This window comes from Monodon monoceros, unplaced genomic scaffold (assembly GCF_005190385.1).
Source record: "Monodon monoceros isolate NGI ecotype Baffin Bay Population unplaced genomic scaffold, NGI_Narwhal_1 Super_Scaffold_6, whole genome shotgun sequence".
Lineage (NCBI taxonomy): Eukaryota > Metazoa > Chordata > Mammalia > Artiodactyla > Monodontidae > Monodon > Monodon monoceros.
In genome coordinates, this window is record NW_021703783.1 from 36,394,731 (window position 1) to 36,410,708 (window position 15,978).

The window sequence follows — 15,978 nt, forward strand, 5'->3', positions numbered from 1 at the left end:
GCTGCGGCTCGGCCCCCGGCTCCCGGCTCCCGGCTCCTGCTCCGGGCCCTGCACCTGTGACCGTCGGCCAAGCTCGCCTTCTGCGCCCGGCGCCCGCAGCCCCATGGCCCCGTCCCGCCTGCAGCTCGGCCTCCGCGCCGCCTACTCCGGCCTCAGCTCCGTGGCCGGCTTCTCCATCTTCCTCGTCTGGACGGTGGTCTACAGACAGCCGGGGACCGCGGCCATGGGGGGGCTCGCAGGTACCCCGGGGCGCGCGGGGGTCGCTGGGTCCCGGCTCCGGCCGCGCGGACGCGGGCGCGCGGCTGCGGGGAGGAGCCGGCGGCTGCTCCGCAGGCTCCTCGCGGGCGGCGCTTTCCGGGGGAGCGGGTGGGGTGTTTACCCAAAACTGGCGTTGGGCAGAGCAGGCCCCGCGCGGGCCCGGGCTCCTGGACATCCTCGGGGGGCCTCAGGGACTCAATGCCCGCCCGAGGCGCCGACGTCCCGTATGTGCCATTTGCACCAGCCCCGGCGCCCCCGGGTTAGCCCGTCCGCCCTCCACCCTGGGCCCAGTGACAGCGTCCTCCCTGCACGCCCGCTGCTCTCGCCACCTCCTTCGCGCAGCCAGGTGTGAAGACCCGGCGGTCTTCACACACACACACTTGTGCTGGGGGATCCGTGCCCCTTCCCTGGGGACTGGGTGAGGGCAGAGAAGAAGTAAGTGGAAAGGAGGGCTGGGGGTTCCCGGGGAAGCCCATGTGCCTCCTAACAGGGTGGAGTCCACCGCCAACGGAGTCGCCCTCGGAGTCCTCAGCGGAGCCCCGGAGGACCGCGCTAGGGATCTGATGGAAACGACTTTTTTTCCCACCACGGTGGTGTCTCTTTGCCACTCTTCTGCTGTGGCTCCTGGGCCAAGGTCGGCTAAGCCCCGCCGACCGCCCTTTCTGTGCCTCAAGGAGGCCAGAGGAGGCTTGTCAGTGCGCTGGTGGAGGTCCGGTGCTTACCGGTGCTCTGTACTCGCTGTGCACCTTTGGGCATGTTGTTAACCTCTCTGTGTTGTAGAATTGGTGTGAAGACGAAGCATATCATTTCTACTTGCTAACTTTTTTTTTTAATGCTTCCTATGTGTCAGACACTGTTAAGCAAACTGCTTCCATCATCTCATTTAATCCTTACATTAGTCCTAGGAAGTAGGCATTATTATTGGGTCCATTTTACAGGTTTGGCTTAAACTGAGGCTTACTGTAAATAAATAGCTTACCTAGGGTTACACAGCTACATGAAATTACACGTGTGGGGAAAGCACTTTGGGAAAAAATACATGTAAGGTTCATAGTTCTGCACAGGGTGATCTGACTCCATAATTAAACTCCTCTGCCACAGGAGCCCTAAATGGACTAACTAAAAATAACGAGATTTGCTCATGGCCCCAAAGCTTGCTGAGTGCCACACCTGGGTCAAGAAGGGATGGGAGGTGGGGCTTCTGCCCTGTAAGAGGGGTGTAGGTAACCACGGCCTAAGCAATGCCAGGCAGAGCACTTGGGTTCTCCGAGGAAGGGCACGTGGTTGCCTGGCTGGGCTGCTCTCATGCCTGCCTAGATGCCCCACCTGTGGTTCCTCCCGGGGGGGGGGGGGGCCAGCCTGCCCACCTCTGCTCAGTTATCTGCAGACGCCTGGCTCCCTTCCCCGCTGCACCCCACCGCCCACCACGTTCCTCATGATTCTCTGGTCTTTGCAGTGTTTTCCTATTTCCTGTCGGCCTGCTGCTTTCCCCTCAGGAAGAGTCAGGTGTGACTCTTCAGGCGAGGCCCAGGGGTTGCCCCGATGAGACTTGAGATGAGGGGACTGGTTGGGGGTGAGGAGGGAGGGCTGCCCCTGGGATCAGAGCTGGGTGTGTTGGAGTCTGGCCTGGTGGAGTGAGCCCCACCGAGCTGTGTGACCGTGGGCACATCGATGCCTCCTGGGCCTCAGTTTCCTCATCCGTAAGGAATGGAAGGAGATTCCGCTGACAGGGGTGTTGTGTGAGACCCCATTCAGGTCTGGAGTGCTACAGCTGTATGTCCTCTCCCCGAATCATCCATCTTTCAGCTGCCCGTCGGGGGGCAGCTCCAGGGAGTCCCAGGGTTTCCCTCTGACCTGAGCCCTGCCCTCTCTCCCTCCCTGCAGATTTCCCTTGGCCTCTGAGGCAGGCCAGCTGTGGAGCCGCCCACAGCAAGAGGTGCTAGGGCAGCGGCCAGCTAGAGCGGGGTCCTGGCACCTCCCTGACAGCCATCGCAGAACCAAAGCCGCCTGGTGACGGTGGTGGTGGTGGCAGTGTGGCAGGTGGGGGAGGGTTGCCAGGGCGTCACACCCTCTGCACCCTGAATGGGTGCTGAGAGGGTCTGCAGCCAGTCAGCCTCTTCCTCTTTTGGGGATGAAGCATGTGCAGATTTGTGAGTACCCCGCTTCTGACTTGGCATTTTCCAGAAACTGCTGAGTCACCAGAGGGCAGCCCCAGCGTGCTCCTTCCCCTGTGTGCAAGGTGGGGCTGCTGGGGGCTGTTGATTTCCTGGGGACCTGGGAGAAACGTTCATGGGTAGAGACCCAGTCTCTCCCATCCCGGTGTGCGTCTGGGAAGAACTGGCTTGGAGGAGAGGCGGAAGAAATAGTTTTGCTGTGGGAACGCTTGGGAAAAAGACTTGCTCTAGTCTAGTAGACCGAGGAAAGAATAAGAATAGAAAAGTTGCCAGGAGTCTAACCAGCTCTGTGTTCTTCCCCATGAGCTGAGAAAGGACAGGGGTGAAGGGGAGGGGTGGAGGCAGAGAGTAGGGCCTGGGTCCAGTGGCTCACTTGTCTGTTTCCCTGTGAGCTCCGCTGGGCTCCTGGCCCCTCACCTCCAACCCAGCCGCTGGGCGTACTTTCACTGACCATCTTTGTGCCTTCCTTGTCCTGGGCCTGTCAGCTCTGAGCCCCGAGCCACGGAGCAGAGCCCTGCTCCTTGAAGCAGGTGGGGTGGAGCGAGGGGTGAGGTCTGGTGTGGACATGCATCCGGGTGGGCCTGGGAAACCGTCTGTTCTGCCCTGAGTTATGCAGACCAGGCTTCCTGGAGTCCAGAGTGTCCCAGGGAAGTGAGCAGGGCTGAGGTGTGGGAGGGACCGGCGGGGGGGGGGGGGGGGGGGGCTTGTGCTCCTTCACTGACCCCATGGATGGAGTTGGGGGAGATCCCTCTTCTAAGGACAGAGGCGGGAGCCAGGGCCGGTGGGGACGGGCCTGCTTCCAGATGTGGCCTGTGTTTATCTGGAGGCCAGGGCTGTGTGCAGGGCAAGTGATAGGTGGGGCAGGATGTGCCTGCTTATTAACAGAGAGCTGGGGCCTGGCACACCCAAAATGGTCATCTTCCTCTTCTGGTCAGCCCTTTTTGGTACATGGATGTATGTGTGTGGGGGGGTGTTCTGGGGGCACCACTGGAGCGTGGCCAGTGGCCTAAGAGAGGGCATCCCACAGGCCCCTATTTCAACACTTCCTAACCTAGAAATTGCTGAGTCACGGGGGAATTGCTCTGACCTTATTTTTCCCCTAAGCTGGCTTCTAGAATCTTTGAGTGGTAAAGCGTCTGAGAGCCATCTATCTCAGCCCCTCCGTGGCATAGTGAGCAGATAGAGGGCAAGTGGAGCGGTCGCAAAGGTACCCATCTGACGGTTCCTTGGATGTGCTCAGTGACAATACGCTTCCTTCCGTGGGCCCTTTAAGAAACCAAACAGCTCCCCCAGTGAACACTTAGGACCTGTGTGAGAGGATTGGGAAACACTTCTGGAAAAGGTGGCTAGCACACCGTCCATCCAGATCACGGAAGACGTTAAGCTGAAGCTGGGGGATTGTTATTCTGTCCACCTCTGGCCTGCTTCCACTTCCTCCCTAGGCAGGGACGGAGACAATCTTGTCTTGCCTCACCCTGATCCCAGGGCTGCAGGGACCCATGTTCCAGGCCCCCAACCCCTGAGGAAGGCTGAGGGTGGGCAAGGGCAAAGCTGGGAGAGTGTGGGTCAAACAGCGTGGGAAGGGAAGCGGCAGGTGTTGGCAGAGCTGAGTCCTCACTAGCAGGGAGCCCTGGGTCACCGTTTCCAGGCTGGCGGAACCTTTGGGCTCCCCCACTTGCAGATGTGGAAGCGCCGAGGCTCTGAGAGTCACGAGCAGCACATCGGTGCCAGGCCCAGGTCTCCTGGTTGGCAGTCTTGTGGTTTTCTGGCCCTTGCCAGGCTGCCTGGATTGTGACAGCTTCTGAGCCGGTAATCAGAGCAGAGATCTGGGATGACATTCCCCCCTGCCTTTTGATTTTCCCCCAACTTAAAAAAACATTATGAAATATTGCAGGCAAGTAAAAAAGGATAGGCAATTTAGTGAACTCCCTCGTTCTTACCATTCAGCCTAAAAAAATAAAACGTCATAGATTCAGTCAAAGCACTCTCCCACACCGATCTCCCTGTCACCTTCTCTTCTTTCTCTCCCTTGCCAGAGCTGACCACTTTCCCCAGCCTTCCTGTGCTACTCTACGTGCAGCGTGTGCGGCTCACTTTTTGAAGGGCCTCCTGACTCCTAGGACCCAGCGGTCTACACACAGGTGGACAGCTTGCAGCTGGCTCTGCCTTGTCCCTCATTCGTCCCTTGTCGGGACCCTGCGGCCCTGCCCTGGACCCTTGCCAATGGAACTGCTATTTGCTCCACTCTCTGGGCTGCGGCGGCAGGCACGGCCCGGCACAGAGGGCATTCATTGTATTGTCTGAGCGGCAGCTGGCATCGTAGGGGAACTGCCCAGCCGGGCCCAGAGGGCAGGCCCAGGACCGGCTGGGGGCATCTGGCCTGCCCTTTCAGCAAATGACTTAGTAGAATGGAGTCTGGCTAGGGGACTTCCCTGGCGGTCCAGTGGTTAAGACTCTGCACTTCCACTTCAGGGAGCACGGGTTGATCCGTGGTCAGGGAACTTAGACTCCGCATGCCTCGTGGTGTGGCCTAAAAAGGAAATTAATAAAATGGAGTCTGGCCAAGGGCAAGAAGAAGGCCACTTGGGTACTGGGTGGCCCTGGGGGTTTTAACCACTGGGCCTCCCCATCCCATAAAACCAATACATGGAATTTGGGAAGAGCCCCACTGCCAAGAGCTCAGCCACAGGCCTTGCAACGTTACGGTGGTGGCCTCTGAAGGCTGGGAGAGCAGAAGCATCAGGGCGGGACGAATGCTTCTCACAGCTGTGGCCCCCAGGGTGGGTAGTGGGGAGTCCCCGGAAAGCAGGCTGGGCTGCAGCAGTCCTCAAACTTTCTGACTTTAGGACCCCTTTACACTCTTTAAAAAGTGGTGAGACCCCAAGGAAATTTTGTTTATGTGGGTTATATCTATCGATATGGACTGTATTAGAAATTAAAACTGAGAACAGTTTTAAGCATTTTAAAGTAATATTAAAAGTAACATTGTGGGCTTCCCTGGTGGCGCAGTGGTTGAGAGTCCGCCTGCCGATGCAGGGGACACGGGTTCGTGCCCTGGTCCGGGAGGATCCCACGTGCCGCGGAGCGGCTGGACCCGTGAGCCATGGCCGCTGAGCCTGCGCGTCTGGAGCTTGTGCTCCGCAAGGGGAGAGGCCATGACAGTGAGAGGCCCGCGTACCGCAAAAAATATAATAATAACATTGTGTTAACATAAGTAACATTTTTTTGTAAGAAGTATTCAGGTTTTCCAAAACAAAAAAATTAGGGAGAAGAATGACATAGTTTTATATTTTTTGCAGATCTCGTTAATGTGTAGCTTAGTAAAAGGCAGCCAGATTCTCCTAGCTGCTTTTGCGTTCACGTCCTCTTCATATCACAGGCCACGTGGCCTCCAGCAAACTCCACTTTACCAGGAGAGTGAAAAGGCCAACACTACTGTTATTATGCGAAGAGCCTGGCCTGGGGGACCTGCAGGGCTCTGGGGGGTCGGCAGGTGAGGAGAGGGGCGCTGCCTGAGCCGTCTCTCCCGGCAGGTGTGCTAGCGCTGTGGGTCCTGGTGACGCACGTGATGTACATGCAGGATTACTGGAGGACGTGGCTCAAGGGGCTGCGTGGCTTCTTCTTCGTGGGCGTCCTCTTCTCGGCCGTCTCCGTCGCCACTTTCTGCACCTTTCTTGTGCTGGCCGTCACCGGACACCAGAGTAAGGGCCTCCACAAAGGGAGGGCGTGGGAGGGCCGGTGGGTGGAGCACTCAGGAGGCCCGGGATTCCTGTCCTGGGTTCAACACTTACGTCCAAGGGACTGGACAGACCACTTAACCTCCCTGTGCCGGAGTTTTCTCGTTGTAAAAGTGGGGAGAATGGACGCCCCCCATCCCCGCCCCTGGGTTGGAAGGGGTCAATGAAACGCGTGGGAAGTGTGTGCAGCATTCAGCACCCAGGAGTGTGCGGTTAGCCGCCCTTTTTAGCCTCCAGCGGAGGGTATGGGAGCGCCCCCTGGTGGCTGCAGTCTGCAAGTAGCCAAAGGCTGTTCCTGCCCGCTCTGATGCTGAAGCACATTGGAAGGCAGTGGCCTAGGGTCAGTGTCACAGCAGCAGAGCGGATGATACAGCCCAGTGATTAGCCAACCCTGACCATCCCTCATCCCCACTGCTTCCTGCCTGCAAACTCTGAACGCTCTGAAACCTCTATCACACCTGATCTCTCCATTGGCTCAGTTCAGCCTCTGTTGGAGGTTGTGGGGAAGGATGGCCCGGGGCCTGTGGCATGGTGGCTAGGGTCAAGGGCAAGGTCCTCTCAAGTCACGGTTGGGTTCCTCTCCCCTGCAGGCCTCACAGACCCCAACAGCTACTACCTCTCCTGTGTGTGGAGCTTCATTTCCTTCAAATGGGCCTTCCTGCTCAGCCTCTACGCCCACCGCTACCGGGCTGACTTTGCCGACATCAGCATCCTTAGCGATTTCTGACCTGAGCGATGAGGTCTCCGCACCCTGGTGGTCCTCAGGACCTGGACTCAGCCTCTGAGACAGCAGGCGGGCCTGTACACCCCCTGGGAACCCCAGAACCGGGGCAGAAAGTATACAGCAGGAGGACAGTGGTCTCCCTGGGAGCTGTCCTGTCCCCTTGGGGGGAACCCTGGGTGCCGTGGAAAGGGGTCCTGCCACGTTGCTCATCAGCCTGACTGGAGGGCAGCTTTAGACCTTTTCAAGTGGATCTATTTTCTTAGCACTCAGTGGGCAGTCTTTCTAAGTAGGGCCAGGGCAACAGGCAAGGGGTAGGGCAGTGGGGCCTTGACCTGTGCCTGGGGGCAGGGGTCCCTGCTGCCCTAGACACTCTCCCTCAGGTGGGACGGGACCCTGGGGAGGTCAGGTCAGGTAAGGGATCTCTAGTAGAGACTTCTCAGCCCCTTACCCCAGCACCCCCATCTTGTTGTCCCCCAAGAGTCAGGTAGCTGAACTCATTGGTCCCAGGGATGGTGACACTTGCTTCTCTTTTCCCAAGGCCTGGGGACCCGAGGGGAGTTCAGTGTCCCTCTTTCCACCCACCCTGTTCCTCGCAGAGGTGGTTCCCATGAGTATGCTAGAGCCATCCTCCCCTTCACCACACACCCCAGAGCAGGACGCCCCAAATGAGACCAGACTAAGGGTCTTGGGGAAGGTGCTTCTGCCCCCCGAAGGGCTTTGGGGAAGGGGGCAGCACGGGGTGGGCTAGAAAGAACCCTCAAACCTGTACCAGGCAGCCCCAGCCCCACATTTCCACTTGGCCTTCTCATGCCTGCCCCTCATGGCACCCAGACTACCCCTGGCCCCGAGATGCCTCCCCACTCCTGCCCCTGCCCTTCACCTAGAGCTTTTCTCTTTTAAAATCTCCCTTCTGAAGGACAAAATCTGCTTTACTGCCTATACACTGGCCCAAGGGCTCACCTAACTCGGAAGGGAAGGGGCTCCATCCATCTTTTTGTATTAGGTTGTCATTTTGCACGGTCTACCCCCTTCCCACCTGATGTGTCCTGCCCCTCAGCTCTTTGCCTTATCTGTGTCACTGTCACTTTAGCAGAAATACAGCAGCCATTTGTATCAGCTAGCCTCTGGTGCTTTCTTATGGGGTGGACTATGGGAGCGGTGGGTGGGAATGGGGGTCTCCAGTCATCTCATCAAGCCATTTCCTTAGCTCAGAGGGGACCCTCTCCCTCTGGTCCCACTTGGCATGGGGGAACCCACAGTTCAGCTCTCTTCCTCCAGCCCCCTCAGCAAACCACCCAGCCAGGGCGAGGATGCCCCCGGGCACAGTCCCAGCAACGTCTGTGGGATTGAGTGCCTATCGCCCCAGGAGGCCAGGACAGATGGGAAGGGGATGAACGTGCTTCCCCTTGTATTCTCCAGGCTGTGAGGGCTTGGGCCCAGGTCGGAGGTGATGAGGCCGCTCCTTCTGCTGGCTGAAGAAGCCTGGCCGCCTCGGAACCATAAAGACAGGCGCCACTGGATGAGCTCGCCCAGGCCTGCTGTCTCACCCGTTCTTCTCTTCTAGGCTCAGCACATGCTTAAGAAGTCATGGTACATTAGAGCAGGAAGGAACCAAACAGTATCTATTTCGGGAGCCTTTAACTGATAAACAGAGGCCCCAGGAGGTGACGTGACTTACCTGAGCTCCCAGCTGGGACTTGAACCCAGGTACGTCTGATTCAGGACTCTTTAGGGGAGCCTTAGCGAGCCGGGTCTGCAGGCATCCATGTTCCCCACGCCCTTACGGGCCCTCTGTCTATGGACTCAGCCCAGAGCTGCCGCCTCTTCACTACCCAGAGGTGGGGCAGGCGGGGGCAGCCAGGGTGTGTTCAGAATGGATTCTTCCTGCAAGGCAGCGGCCACAGAAGGCCAAGGAGCTGGAGGGGGGCTGCCCCACGGCCCAACCTGTCCCTTCTCTTCCACAATGAATCAGGCACAGGCTGTGCTGTGTAGCTGTAGGCCCGCTGCCCACCCCTCAACCCCCGGAGGCCCTTTCACATGAACCTTTAAAGCAAATAAAACATTTATTGTTCAGATTTTTTTTCCATTTTTTTTTTTCTTTTTTACAAAAACATGCATACATACACAGGGCATGGTGGTCCTCAGGAAGACACACTCGTGCACACACATACAAACCCTCCTCTTACTCGCTGTCTCACACACACACACACACACACACACACACTTTCCTTCTTGGCCCCAGGCCTGGACCCCAGAAGCCTCGAAGTCTTTGCCAGGGCAGCCTCCCCTCCCCCATGTCGTCCATTCACTCTCCCACCCCCTTTCCCCTCAGCCAAGCTAGTCCTATGTAGGGCAGGAGTCAGCTGGGGTGGGGGAGACCCCAGAAAGAGAAGGCTCACGGAGGGGGGTGGTGACTACTGAGGGGTCCCTGGGGGTCATGCTGTGCTTCTGAGGGGAGATGAAGGGTTTGGCACCATTGGATCAGGAAGCAAAGAACTCCAGGAGCACCTGTCTGCTGCACCAGAGCCCTGAGATGGCTGACGCAGGTGGCCTCTGGCAGGGGCAGGGACCAGATGGGAGGCCTGCCGATGACTGCTCTCAGAGGGAGGTCTGTCTCACTGCCCAGTGGTGGGGAGGAAGCTTCCAGAGTCATCTGAGGAAGCAGGAGAGGAGGGACTCCCCCTGCACGCAGGGACATGGGACCCCTTTGCCCCTGCTACCCATCCTCCCTCCCCCAGAGCCTAGGAAGGGCCACTCTGGCAGAGGCCGAGTTCACATTTCTGTGTGGAGCCTGGGGCTGTGTGCAAAGTCGGGGGTCTACAGAACCAGGAATAGTGGTTGTGAGCGGGCCCGGCTGTGCCAGTCCTCCTCTGTGCAGGCCTGAGGATCGGGGGCCCAGCTAGGGGCCCAGACCCCAGAGGGGTAGACTGTGCTTCGGGGAGAGCCCTACTGGGTCCCGGCTGGCTACGCAGCCGGCCTCCTGTCAGGGTCTTCTTTGGTCCCTATGCTAGACCCAGGGGCCTTCCCAGGCTCCTTGGGGTGACTGTCAAGAGGCTGTTCTCTGGCCCCGACTACCTGCCCGAAGGATCTCTGAAGACCCCGGGAACGGGTACTGTTGCCAGAGGTTGGAAGAGAACCAGGTCCGAAGGGCAGGGCGGGGCGGGGCGGGGTGCGGCAGGGGCAGATCCGTCCTGTAGCCTAAAGATTCATGGGTTCTTCCTCCTCCACCAGCTGCTCTGAGGTCCTGGGGGAGGGAAAGGGGGGGTTGCTGCTGAAGAGCCAGGGGAAAGGCCTGAGCCCAGCTTCCCAGGAAGCCCGAGAAGGCCGTCGTGGCTGGGCTGAAGCCTGGGCTCTGCAGGTTGGGAGGGTCCGAGGGGGTGGAGGGGCTGTGAGCCAGGGGTCTGGCATTACCGCTCTTCAGTCAGGATGCCCACGGAGAGGGATGCCAGTGCAGTTACTGCCTCCACTTCTTCTGCATCGGCCCCTGGCACCCTGGGCACCCAGGAGTCTGGACAGGAGGCCAGGCGCTGCATGCAGCCCCAGTATTCACCTGGGTAAGAAGCCGAGTCAGAAAGGGCTGGGGGCACAAGGCCCTCCACCTGCCCACCACGCATCCTAGACTGATCCTGAGGCTGCACATCTCAGGCCCAGGAGTAGCGGACGCGTCCTCGGTGTGGGGTCAGCTCTCACCTGCCTCCACCCTCAGTGCAACACGCTCCCTGACTCGGCCCCCCAAGCCCTGACAGGGTGAGCAGTGCAGATTCAGCGTGGCAGTGAGGGGCCCTCGCAGAGGTCCAAGCCAGTGCCACACGGCTTTGGCTGAAAAGCCACCGCTAACCCATTCCCATGGGTGTGGGGTTCCTGAGTGCCCCATTAGGGCCTCCCTTCCCCTAGATGGGGTCTGTGTCATGGTGACCTCACGGAGCCCTGAGCCCTGGCCTGCTGGAGCCCAGGGTCCCCCTCACACGTAGCCCCTGGCAGCGCTCAGCGCAGCACAGGCATGGGAGGCCAGAGGACACAGTGCCGGGAGAGGTGGCCAACACCGCGGCCACTCTGTCTGGCTGTTGGCAAGCCACTTACCACCCTGGACGCCCACCGCCCCATCTAGACCATGGACACGACCGTCCTGCCTGCCGTGGCGAGAAATAATGTCCACGGAGCCCAGAGCCCGGCCCAGTGGGAGGGCTCCATACCGAGTACCCACAGCAGCTTCACTGTCATGTACAACAGCCCTACTGAGCCCGGATGTGGGAAACCTATTTTGTTCATTTTTGTATCCCTGGCATAGATCACGGGTCTTTACATAAAGAGCTCCACAGGCTGAGCTGAAGCTGAAAATTTAAAGTGCTTTCCAAATGTGGGGTTAACCTAAGACTCAGCCCCCAAAGCACCCTGCAGCTCCTAAGACCCTGCGGCCAGGTTTGAGGGTTAGGGCGGGAACCAGCACTTCCACAAACAAGGCCTGAGTGTTGCTGTGGGCAGGGCCCTGGCCTAGGGCAGCAGCTGGGGATGGGAGGCCAGTCCTGCCTGGTCCCCACTGGGTCCATCTGGAGGGCTCCGAGGGTATCCACTCATGGTGGGGTGGGGGGGGGGGCTGCTTCCCATTATCGTGGGGTACTTGATAGGAAGCCTACTCCAGAGCAGCAGCACCCCTGGCCTGGCTGGTGCTGGAAGACCTGGGGCCCTGGTCACTGGGGGCAGCAGAGCCCCAAGTTTCTCCCAAGTCTGGGGTCAGCGGTGTCCTCTGTCCACACTCACTGTGCACCCGGATCACAGCTTCCAGAGAGCGGATGGCATTGAGGTTGGGTTTCTGTTTCCAGCCTTCTTCTGAGAGGGGATCCACCTACAGAAGAAAAGAGTACATCAGTCACCCATCTCTCAGGGACCCCCAGGCGCAGCTCTCTCCCACCCCCGGGCCCCCGCTTTCCAAGCGCAAATAGGCACGTGCTCCCGGCTCTACCTAGGGCAGGGGACGCCGGCCCCACGCCTGACCTGGGGAAGAGGCATCCACGCCGCTCCCCTCATCCCAGGCCTGGCCACCCCCACCCCGCCCATCTGCATGCCCTCAGGGAGGCGCCCTGTCTACCTGCTCCCTGGGGCACTCCTGGGAGAGCCGGACGCCCTGCCCCACCGACGCACGGATCAGGGGCAGGCACCTCACCTTGTTGCCCAGAAGAGCGGCCACACAGGCCTCAGAGGCGTCACAGATGGCTGTGAGATCGTGGCCACCCTCCAAGGCCAGCACCACCGCGCCTCCCGCCAGGCCCATCAACTGCTGCGTCATGTACCCAAAACCTGGACGGTCGCGCGAGGGGCGTGAGGGCGCGTGGACGGGAGGGGCCTCCCTACCTCTGGGATTTCCCTGCTTGACTCCTCCCTTAGAAAGAGTGACTCACGCGTAAACCTCTACTTTCCCAAGTGCCTTCACACGGAATCCCCCGTAAATCCTGTCAGTGTCTCACTGAAGGCTCAGAGAGGTTAAGGGCAGCTATGGCAGGGCTAGGACCGGAACCCAGGGCATGGACTCCAGCCCATGTCGCTTTCCCTAAGACACACCATATTCCTCTCTGTCCTCCAGGCCCCATGGCCCAGTGGGCTTGAGTGGGCTCCTCCCCACTGCCCCCCAGGAGAAGCTGCCAGCCCAGCCTGGGAAGGACACAGCTGGGGTGGGAGGAGTCCTGTGACTGAGCTTCCAGGTCTGTGGGACTTAAGCCCCCTGGGTGTGATTTAGGCCTCCCACGGCGAACTGACCTGGTCTGTGCTGGGGCCCTGGGCCAGCCACTGCCACCTCCCCCTAGCCTTGGGCTGTGCCGCCCCTCCCGGCCTAGCCTTCACTCCCTATACCTGCCCCCTGGGTTGGGCCCTCCTTACATTTGGCGGAAACATGGTAGCCACCCAGTGGGGGTGGGTGACCCTCGGCAGCATCAAACCCAGCTGACACCAGGACCAGGTCCGGAGAGAACTCCCGGGCGATGGGCATCACGACTATCCTGTGTGGGCAGAAGGGGGGGGGCTCACCACGCTGTGCAGGGCTGCCAGGGGCAGAGAGGCCAAGGGCCCCGCCAGCCCTCTCCCACCAACTCTACTGGGGGCACCCTGCTCTTAGGACTCTTAGACACCCACTCTCCCAGCAGGATGAGCAGATGCCTCTGACTTCCTTGACCTTGGCTGGCCACCCATGTCCCTGGTACAGCCTAAGGACTCAGCCACCCAGGGCACTTCACTGGCGAGAGGCAGGAAGGCACCCGAGGGAATGAAAGAGGAGTGGGCGTGTGGGTGTGTTCGTGTGTGTGTTTCGGGGGGTGCGGTGGGCAGGGCCTCGGGAAGGGGCAGGTCACTAAGCCTCAGGGAAACACTGGAAACACTCAGCGCTAAGCTGCCACCCACTTAGGACTGAGTTGGCCACACCTCACCACTCAACCTGAGAGCTGACCAGGGCGACGGACTCCCTCTGAGGTCCTGGGCCACCAGATCCATTCTCGTCCTCTGCCCCCGCTGGCCCCTCACAGCTGCCTCCCTCCATCCCTCACCCAACTCGGGGGTCTATTTTGGTGTCCTTCAAGGCCCCGGGCTCTGGGCACACAGATGCCAGGAACTCCCCAGCCCAGGGCTCCTACAGAATTAGCTCTCATCGAGAACACTCTAGAAAAGTATATGGAGACCTACTTCCAGGGTTCTCTTTTTCCAAATGGAGTATAGGAATCCTCAGAGTGAAAGATATAAGGGATCCTGAGCAAAGTCCCTCTTCTAGAATGGCCTTTCTTAAGCAACTCCCCCAATACGGACATCACCTGCTTGCTCTCCCTCTTTCTCCACAAGTTAAGTTTCTCAGTTCCTGTGCAGAGCTGCTCACTCCACCCTGCCAATCTCCCCACACTCAGGTCAACACTGGCTCTTGGTAACGTGTGACATTATAAACTTTATAATATAAAGCACCCTTTGACCTTTCATTCTGTGTTTCCTGTCTTCCCACAGGGACTGGAGGCCCCTAGAGGCCAGTGTAACAGTGCCTTTCCCTTTGTTTGTCTCAGTCCATAGGCCCACTCTGGGGCTGGCTTGTAATGTCTAGTAATTGGATGAGGACAGGCTGGCCACCTGATCGCCTCCAACCTGGTGCTGTTGGAAAAGGGGAGGAGAGGGTGGCCTTGCTGGGCCAGGCCTCCTCTGGGTCCCCAGAGCACTTACCTGAAGGCGGCCAGGTACTCAGGATCCCCCACTGGGGGGTCCAGACCTCCAGCCCAGGCCACATTGACATTGAAGCCCTCACCGCTGCCAGCTCCCACCTGGAAAACAGGAGGCAAGAGAGACGTGAGGAGAGCAGAGTCCCAAGAGAGGGATCCCAGGATGTCAGTGCTGCAAGACCAGCTCATCCAGCCTCTTCACTTCCAGATGGAGAAACTGAGGCTCAGAGCGGCTAAACAGTCTGCCCAGATCACACAGCTAGTTGCGACAGGGGCAGAGTAAGGGCCACAAGGGAGAGTCAGTGGGGCTGGAAGGTGTGGTTACCTCATCCACAGCCCCACTGCCCGGGAAGAAGTTGCCATCGTCGTGGCGATGAAGGGAGATGTAGAGCACGCTGGGGTCCTGGTAGAAGGTCTGCTGTGTGCCGTTGCCATGGTGAACGTCCTGTGCAGGGAGATGGGCAGTGGATTACGGCAGGTCTGAAAGCAGAGACATGGAGACTGGGGCAGGTTGGAAAGGTTTCAAGGTCGGTGACCATTCTGAGGGTCAGGAGTCTAGACTGGGGGTGAGAACATGGGGGCTCCTAGAGCTAAACTGTTGCGTGACCCACGGGCACTCTCTGAGCCTCAGTCTCCCCCTGTATGTATAGATGTGTACATAGCACGCTAGGTGGGGGTAGCAATAACACGAAACCCTGAAGGAGAGGAAAGAGTACGTGCCAGGGAAGGATTAGTGCCAGGAGAGGGAAGAGTCCAGGGTCACACATGTCAGGAACTCTCGCTATTGTGTCTTGCCCAAGGTCACGGAGTGATGCAAGTGATGGAAACCATGCTCCGCAGCAGAGGGGCCGGACCATAAGGCCCAGCGCCGCCCCTCCAGGGAGAGCCATGGTAACTCACAGGACCACGCGTGGGCGCTAGTGTGGAAAGTTCCTCCACTCTCCTCCATTCTGTGTAGGAATGTCCCATAAGCAGATGTCAATGCAGAGTAGTTAGTTAGATGTCAAGGCAAAGCAGAGCACGAGGCCGTGCTCCAGAGCTAACAGGCCTCGGTTCAAATCACAGTCTCAGGACTGACGAGGTGTAGAGCTGTGTGCAAGTTACCTAACCTCTCTGTGCTCACTTTCCTCATCTGTAAACCAGGTCAGAGTCAGGGTTAAACGTAAGAGGCGTGAAACCATGAATGTCTGGATGCGATGAGTGGTATGTCGATGTTATGTGTTATTACTGGTACTGTCACTACCTGCAGGAGAAAGGCAGAAATGATCAGATCTGCAGAAAGAAGCCAACAGAGGCCAGAATACGGCATTCAAATGGCCCCTCCCCTGTGGGAGCTGAGGCCTTTCCATATACCATCTCCTCTGGGCCTCCCAACAGCCCCGTGATGGGGGCATTATCCTCACCGCATCTCCCCCGTTTTACACAGTGGGGGAACCGAGGCTCGGGGAGGCTAATGTGGAACTAGGCAGGACGTGAAGCCATGTCTCCTAACGCCAGGCTCAGGGCTCTTTCCACAGGCCTCTCGGACCTGACGGGGCCAGGACCCGGGACCCACCCAGTCCACGATGAGGATCTTGCTGGCCTTGCCCTGTTGTTGCAGCTGTCGGCAGGCGATGGCCACTGAGTTGAAGAAGCAGAAGCCCCTGGAAGGAAAAGAGAGGTTGTGTCAGCCCATTCCCTCCCCGTGCCGCACCCCCTCCACCTGCCTCTGGCCCGGCCCAGCCCCAGAAGGCTCAGAGGAAGGAGGGGGAACATCCCAACAGGAGGGCCTGCCCCCTACCTCAGCCCACCCAGGCCTCCCCCAGGCCTTACATGGCTGTGGAATGGTCTGCATGGTGTCCTGGGGGCCGAACCACAGCAAAACCGTTCTGGAAACAAAGTATGCTCGTCAACCGAACAGCCAG

At 59.1% G+C, this 15,978-nt stretch overlaps 2 protein-coding genes across 17 annotated transcripts in view; one reads left to right on the plus strand and one right to left on the minus strand.

The window, feature by feature from the left end:
* SLC48A1 (solute carrier family 48 member 1) lies at nucleotides 1–15,692 on the plus strand. Of its 3 annotated transcripts, XR_003791200.1 has the most exons (5): nucleotides 1–239; nucleotides 5,966–6,133; nucleotides 6,760–8,600; nucleotides 14,875–14,965; nucleotides 15,592–15,692. XR_003791200.1 is itself a non-coding variant. In XM_029206222.1 (3 exons), exons 1-3 carry the CDS (start codon nucleotides 104–106, stop codon nucleotides 6,894–6,896), a joined length of 441 nt encoding a protein of 146 aa, XP_029062055.1. In that variant the 5' UTR covers nucleotides 1–103; the 3' UTR covers nucleotides 6,897–8,688. The 3 variants fall into 3 exon arrangements, 1 of the variants encoding a protein (XP_029062055.1); XR_003791199.1 differs by having other exon boundaries at nucleotides 14,875–15,623; XM_029206222.1 differs by lacking the exons at nucleotides 14,875–14,965; nucleotides 15,592–15,692 and having other exon boundaries at nucleotides 6,760–8,688.
* Nucleotides 8,938–15,978, minus strand: part of HDAC7 (histone deacetylase 7) — a 31,526-nt gene continuing 24,485 nt past the window's right edge. For 12 of the 14 annotated variants that reach the window (XM_029206208.1, XM_029206211.1, XM_029206212.1 and 9 more), the window contains 9 exons: nucleotides 15,887–15,942; nucleotides 15,630–15,717; nucleotides 14,400–14,519; nucleotides 14,079–14,176; nucleotides 12,765–12,883; nucleotides 12,055–12,188; nucleotides 11,652–11,736; nucleotides 10,305–10,443; nucleotides 8,938–10,137 (listed from right to left, as the gene is read on the minus strand). In XM_029206208.1, coding sequence (XP_029062041.1) covers nucleotides 10,092–10,137; nucleotides 10,305–10,443; nucleotides 11,652–11,736; nucleotides 12,055–12,188; nucleotides 12,765–12,883; nucleotides 14,079–14,176; nucleotides 14,400–14,519; nucleotides 15,630–15,717; nucleotides 15,887–15,942 — 885 coding nt within the window. In that variant the 3' untranslated portion in view covers nucleotides 8,938–10,091. Of the gene's footprint in view, nucleotides 10,138–10,304; nucleotides 10,444–11,651; nucleotides 11,737–11,945; nucleotides 12,884–14,078; nucleotides 14,177–14,399; nucleotides 14,555–15,629; nucleotides 15,718–15,886; nucleotides 15,943–15,978 lie in introns of those variants that run through there. The other 2 variants (XR_003791198.1, XM_029206218.1) reach the window with 2 other exon arrangements.